This window comes from Frankliniella occidentalis, unplaced genomic scaffold, assembly GCF_000697945.3.
Source record: "Frankliniella occidentalis isolate FOCC.00 unplaced genomic scaffold, Focc_3.1 Scaffold47, whole genome shotgun sequence".
Taxonomy (NCBI): Eukaryota; Metazoa; Arthropoda; class Insecta; order Thysanoptera; family Thripidae; genus Frankliniella; species Frankliniella occidentalis.
This window is the reverse complement of record NW_026267177.1, coordinates 992101-998294: the sequence shown is the minus strand read 5'-3', so window position 1 is coordinate 998294 and position 6194 is coordinate 992101. Positions and strand designations below refer to the sequence as shown.

The following is a 6194-nucleotide window of genomic DNA, read 5'->3' as shown; positions in this document are numbered from 1 at the left end:
GCCTCCGGGGGCGCCGCCCCCTTGCTCACCGACGGCCGGATCAGTGGCGGCGGTCGCTTCAGCTTCTCGATGATCTCTGCGGAAACAAAAAAAAAAAAGGAACCCTGGGGTAAACCACTTCGGGCACGTCGTGTTTTGTAAGACTACGTCGATCAAGCAAGAACCACCCTGCTGTGGAACCCCCCGAGGTCTTCCGTGGCCTATAGGCCTACCACAGTACGAACGAACGTTCAAGTGACTATTTTTAAGGAAAAGAGCTTTCACTTTGGAATTGATAAAATTAATACTGATAAATAGGTTAAGTCGAATATATAACTTAATTCCAAATGGTGACAATGAAAGTTACAAGTTCTAACTTTAACTCTAAAAGTAACACAACAAAGCTCTGTTACGGAACCATGCCCTAGGAGGCTGCTTCCTTGAGAGGACACGCAAGTGTTTCAACTACACCAGCGGACTTCTGCATACACGAGAAAAAAAGCGCTCAAAAAAGTAATTTACCCATTCTGTCCCGTACGAATTGACCCATTTAGCCCCCAAAACGAAGTCGCTTGTCTGCTCCATGTGGTCGTTCCCCTCCCCCCGGAGCGCCCTCGCCTCGCTGTCCAGCGAGACGCACTAAGCTGCGTTGTGGCGGGCGCCATAATGAGTAAAGTTATGCGGCGCCACGGCCAGTCCGGTCACGTGCGGCGGCGGCCGCCGCCCAAACGGCCGGCCGGGCCCCGCCCCACCCGCACCCGGCGGAGCGCCCGGCGGCCCGGCGAGGCAGTCCCGCGCGGCGGCCGTACGCGGCGGGTCTGCCCACCCGGGCCACCGCAGGGGCTCCAGCCTCGGCTCCAGCCCGCTTACCCTCCGGCTTGAGCTGCAGGATGCAGAACGGCTCCCCGCGCAGCACCACCTCCTGCATCACGATGCTGAACGAGTACACGTCCCCGGGCTGCGTCCCCCGCCGGCGGAGGTTCTCGTCCCGGAGCAGCTCCGGCGCCGTCCAGAGCAGGTCTGGAGGAGAGGTCGCCGTCAGTCGAAACGCTCCAGCAGCGTACTACACGGCTCAGGGTTGGCGGCGCTCACCTCTCGCAGTCTGCGGCGCCGGCACCATGCCCTGCGTCTCGTAGAAGCTCGGCAGCCCGTAGTCGGTCACCTTGAGCACCCAGCGAGCGTCGATGACGCAGTTGCGCGACGTGAGGCGGCCGTGGACGCGCACCGGCGTCGAGTGCAGGTACTTCATGCCGCGGACCAGGTCCGTGAGCAGCGACAGGCGGAAGGACCAGTCCAGCTTGATCTCGTCCTGCACCAGCACGTCCTCCAGCGACCCGCGGCTGCACCACTCCATGACGAGCGAGGGCCGCACCGAGTCCAGCAGGCAGCCCAGCAGCGGGTTCAGGTTCTCGTGCCGCAGGCCGTGGAGCTATAAGGGCGGGGCAGAGACCATAGCGCGTGAGCGGCGGCGTCGCACAGCTTGAGGTAAAGAGAGACGCGCGTCTACGCTTACCGTCAGTAGGATGTCCATGGCCTTGGTCTTGAGCTCGAAGGTGCCCGAGGTGGGGAGCTCCTTGAGGTGGACCAAGTCTCCCTGCGCAAGACAATGCAGCAAGTCTGTGTACTCTGCGGGGGAGTTTGGCGAGGGGTGTGAGGCACTGAGTGATTCATTACGGAGGGGGGCGGGCGCTGCAACCCCCTCCTCCCCCCTCCCCCCACCACGCCCGTCCTCCTCCCCTTTACTAACCGCTCGGGACGGAGAATGCATCCCTTATTATGTGCGGGACAAATGGGCCGCTGTGCCCGGACCCTCCTCACCGTGTGGGTCGGCCGGCAACGCCCCCTCCGCCCTCCCCCTCCTCCTCCTTGTCCTCCTGCAGCGCCGGATCTCGCTAGGCGGCGTCACTGCGAGTTGCGAACACGCCCTGGTGGTCGGACGACGTTATTTACGATCGGATTACTCTGACCTCCTGCCCGTCCCGCCCCGGCAGGGCGGAGCTCGTCGGCGCAGTGGCCTCCTCCTCCTCGGCCGCCACGTCCCGCCCGTCTCAGCCCGGCCACAATCGTCTTGTTTGGGGAGCCGAGCACGGCGTGGGGGTCGGCCCCGCCGGGTAGGGCCCCGGTCGGTGCGGCCGCGCGGCAGGACGGCCCGGCCGAGGCCCGGCCTCCTAGGAGGCGGCTCAGCCTCCCTCCTTCCACTTGCACCCCTCCAGGACCCTGTCGGATGTGCGGCGTCCGTCTCCATCGTGGCGCGAACTAAAGAGGATTAATTAGACGGGCTAGCGGCGGCCGGGGCCGGGCCGGGGCCGGCCGGAGTAATGAACGACGAGCTTTTCTCTTTGCTGCGCTCGAGCGGGGCGGCCGAGTATTCACCAGGGTGAGTATTGCGGGCCGACTTTCTTCTCCCCCCCCCCTCCCCGCCTTTATCTCCAGCGGCAGACGGGACGAGGGAATCTAATTTCCTCTCCCTTTCTCTCGCCCCTCTCTCTCGGGTGGTCAATATAGCATAGGCGGTCTGTAAAAGCTGGCGGCTCGGTAGGAGGAGAGGGGCTGCGATGGAGGAGTGGAGGGGGGAGGGGGTCATGAAGGGCTGCAAAGCGGTGATTTATCGATGAGACCTCGTTGTCTCCGGCAAGCGGCACGTGCTCGCGCCGGCTAGCAATCCAATGAGAGGAGAGGGGGGGGGGGGGGGGTAGAACTAAATACGTAGCGCGGATAGGCCGAACACTCGTTCGCTCAACCCGGTCACGTTCTCCCCGCAGAACAACGGCATTCAAATGGGCGGGCTAATCTTTCTTTCGCGGAACGCATTTTCTTTGCCAATTATTTTAAACGAGGTCGGATAGAGGGAGGGTGAGAGAGAGAGAGAGAGGGAGGAGGGGCAGGGGTCAGGGGCGGTATAACTGTATGGGCATGAGATCTTACATTGTAGCGTGCTTTGGGGTCCACGATGATGTTGTTCGTGGCCCTGGCGAGCGACCCCGATGACCCGGGGCTCTTGCCTTGGCCTGGTGGCGGGTGCAGGGACTTGAGCGAGCCCACGGACCCTTTCAACAGGTCGGGCTTGTCCACCTCTGGGCCGCCAAACTCCTGCAGCTGCTGCAGCCAGCAGCACAGCATGGCCTCCATGCCCTCGTCCACCTGTGAACATTCACGATCAAGTGAGTACTCGACGCGAGGCCGCAGGAGTAGAGCTCTCCATGTTGTATGTCGTGGGAGCACTCACTCTTCGCGCGTCGGGCAGCTGAGGAAACACCAGGTCGCTAGGAGTGAGGAGAATCTTGCAAGGTCCCTTGGACATTCTCTTCCGCAGCAGCTGTTGCCTGGGAGAAGAAATAGCGTGTATTGAATGATACATTCAAAGCCTCGCGGTAAAAGAAATCAGTGATCTCGACGGCGCATGCATTACGTACCTGATGACGGTAGCCATCACCAGAACAACGAGCAGGACAAACGCGATGGCGGCGACCAGCACCGCCAACTGCACGCCCCCGCTGAATAAGTTCGAGTCGTCTTCTGCAAATGGCACACGCGTAAGAATGGTCAGCTCTAGCTAAAGCACCTCTGGTGCCGTCAGGTACCGTCAGGTACCGTCAGGTACCGTCAGGTACCGTCAGGTACCGTCAGGTACCGTCAGGTACCGTCAGGTTCACTCACCACAGCCAATGCCATCGTCATCGTCTGCGTCGCAGGCGCCTTCGATCGTGTGCAGCGCCGTGCCCGCGCTCAGGATGTTCTTCCAGCGCGGCCAGGCGCGGGGCGTGAGCGCGCGCACGCTGGTCTTGGACGCGTTCCTGGACACGGCGCCCCCGCCGACGCGCACCTCGAGCAGGGGCCGCCAGCGCGCGCCGCCCTCCGCCGAGGCGCCGTCGAGGGCCCCGGGCCCCGCCGGCCCCAGCACCCAGTCCAGCAGCACGAGCGTGGCCTCCCAGGTCGAGCTGCGGTTGAGGCGCGGCGCGGGCGCGGGCGCGGCCGGGGGCCCTGCCAGCAGGTCCCAGCTGCGCTGCAGGTAGTGCCACAGCTCCAGGTGCTCCTCCAGCCGCGGGCACGCCAGGTCGCGCTCGGGGCAGCCCTCAGAGTGCAGGAACGCGTCCTCCGCCCTCAGGTCCGGGTCCAGCGCGGTGAGGACCAGCATCCCGGACTGGGTCTCGGGGCGCCACGACGCGCTCGGCAGGAACATCGGCAGCAGCGAGCCGGACCTGCCGCGCCCCGACCTGCAACGGCAACACCACCGTGACCGTGGGCAACACGTTAGCTAGCTGCCCGGCGGACCACCACGCAGGAGGCCGCGGCGGCCGAGGTGCTCGGGCGACCGAGAGGTGGCGCCACCAGTTGCACCCGTCCCACCCCCTTACCCGGTCGGGCGGTGTGTGATGACGTACGCCGGCACGGAAGCAGACGCGGGCGTCGTGGTCCTCGCGCTTGCCGTCGAAGGCCCCGCCGCCGTCGCGGTCCTTGCCGACGGCGTCGTCCTGGAGCCGGGTTGCGTCGCGGACGTCACGATGGGTGGTGTAGAGGCCGTGTCTGCAATCGGATACGTGTGACGTGAGATGGTAACGGTATCGGGGCACCTGGCCAAAGCCTCAGTAGATAGGTATGCTCGAGTGGCGCAGTTCCCGCGCCGCGGTCGCCAAAAGTGCGTAAGCTCCGCCGCTGCTTACGCCCCCCTCCGCTTCTCGCCGCGGCTCTAATCTCGCTAATGACGGCCGCTCAGGCCCCCTCACTCAGGAGCGGGAAGCGAGGTTCTGGCCGCGATTCGACAACGAGCGAGAGCAGCTTTGTGTGCCAGGTGGCCCTTTCAGATGAAAAGCCCTCGAATCTTATTCACAAAACGTCGAGGTACTGATTTTTACTCGCGGGAAAAGCGGATAAGTAAGGGGAGACTTAAAAACTTTATCGAAGCGGGTGGCGAAGAAAACGAAGAGGTAAACGTAAGAGTCGTTAGGCAAGTCGTTAGCCCCAAGAAAAGAGTTCGCCAATAATAATAATAAATGTATTGTAAATGGGTGTGCAGCGTCCGTTCTGTTGAGTGACATATCTTTTACAGTTTTGTTTCGAGTTAAAGGAAAATGCGATCACACACGCTGTGTAGTTTGAGGCGTTTTCTTTTGAATGAAAATCACTGAATCGGACGTGACTTCCCAGTAAATCCACGCATTTCTTTCAGCTTGTTTTGCCAACTTACCGTTTCGCAAGGGTAGTCTGGAGGCCGGGGCTGCCGCTGGTGGTGCGGGCGACGGCGCTGCCGGCGCGTTGGGCGGCGAGGTTGGAGGGGCCGCCGGCGCGGGCCGCGAGGCCGGGTCGTGCGCCATGAAGGGCGTCGCCGAGGTCGGGTGCAGCGCGAGCAGCGCCGTGGAGGGCAGCCCGACCAGGGCCAGCCTGTCGGCGGCGCCCACCACGCGCGCCCACAGCGACGTGCGCATCGGCACGCACAGCACCACCACTGCGAACAGAACAGAACATGGGTGAGCTGAGTGGCGGGACTCCACCGTGTCGAGGAGGGCTAGGGAGCCTTGACAATGCCCCAATGGCCTGTATTCTAAAGAGTAATTAAAATTGTGGGTCGCGGCACCATGACTGATTTACCCGCGGGCTAGTGAAAAACATGAAAAGTGCCCCCCAAAAAAGGACAATCTAACACATTTAAGTCGGGGGGATGGACCGTTTCTTTGCGCCCGCCCAACCCGCCGGAGAATCCGTTGCTCCCGGAGCTGCGGGAAGAATGAGCGACCCTTCACGACCGCTCCAGGCCGCAGGACTATGAGCGAGGCTCCGGGGCCTGTCCCGAGACTGAGCCACTCTTGCGAGAAGGTATCGCAGCGGCGCTGTGTAATTCTAGTGATTTACACTTTTTGCCGCCACGCCCGGACCGGAAGGGCCGCGGGGCTCGCAGCAGCAGCAAGAGACGGAAAAGAAGGAAGCCCCGCCCCGCGTCGTCCTTCCCAAATTTAAACTCCCATTGTCGGGACAAAGTTTCGGTCGGTACCGCCCCGGGAATGTTTTTGTGGCCGGCGCGGCGCGCGGCGAGCTCGTGAGTGAAAGCGGCCAGCCAGCGCCACGAGGGAGCCGGGGGGAGTGGGGAGGGGCGGCATCAACTTAAACTTCGCTTTTCGCGGGTACCCTCTGTGTATATATATTGTGCGACGCGGTGGCAAACCGAAACAAAAACGCGCTGAATTGGTGGCGCCTTTTAACCTCGCCCCCACCCCCCACCC

The 6194-nt window shown here is 62.6% G+C and overlaps 1 protein-coding gene across 1 annotated transcript in view; it reads right to left on the bottom strand.

Moving 5' to 3' along the window:
• Positions 1–6194, bottom strand: part of LOC113207894 (uncharacterized) — a 103195-nt gene that overhangs the window by 7821 nt on the left and 89180 nt on the right. Inside the window, exons 7-15 of the mRNA XM_052267112.1 lie at positions 5165–5422; positions 4335–4503; positions 3637–4193; positions 3393–3495; positions 3206–3302; positions 2905–3120; positions 1493–1573; positions 1072–1408; positions 850–999 (exon numbers count right to left, since the gene is read on the bottom strand). Coding sequence (XP_052123072.1) covers positions 850–999; positions 1072–1408; positions 1493–1573; positions 2905–3120; positions 3206–3302; positions 3393–3495; positions 3637–4193; positions 4335–4503; positions 5165–5422 — 1968 coding nt within the window. The remainder of the gene's footprint in view (positions 1–849; positions 1000–1071; positions 1409–1492; positions 1574–2904; positions 3121–3205; positions 3303–3392; positions 3496–3636; positions 4194–4334; positions 4504–5164; positions 5423–6194) is intronic.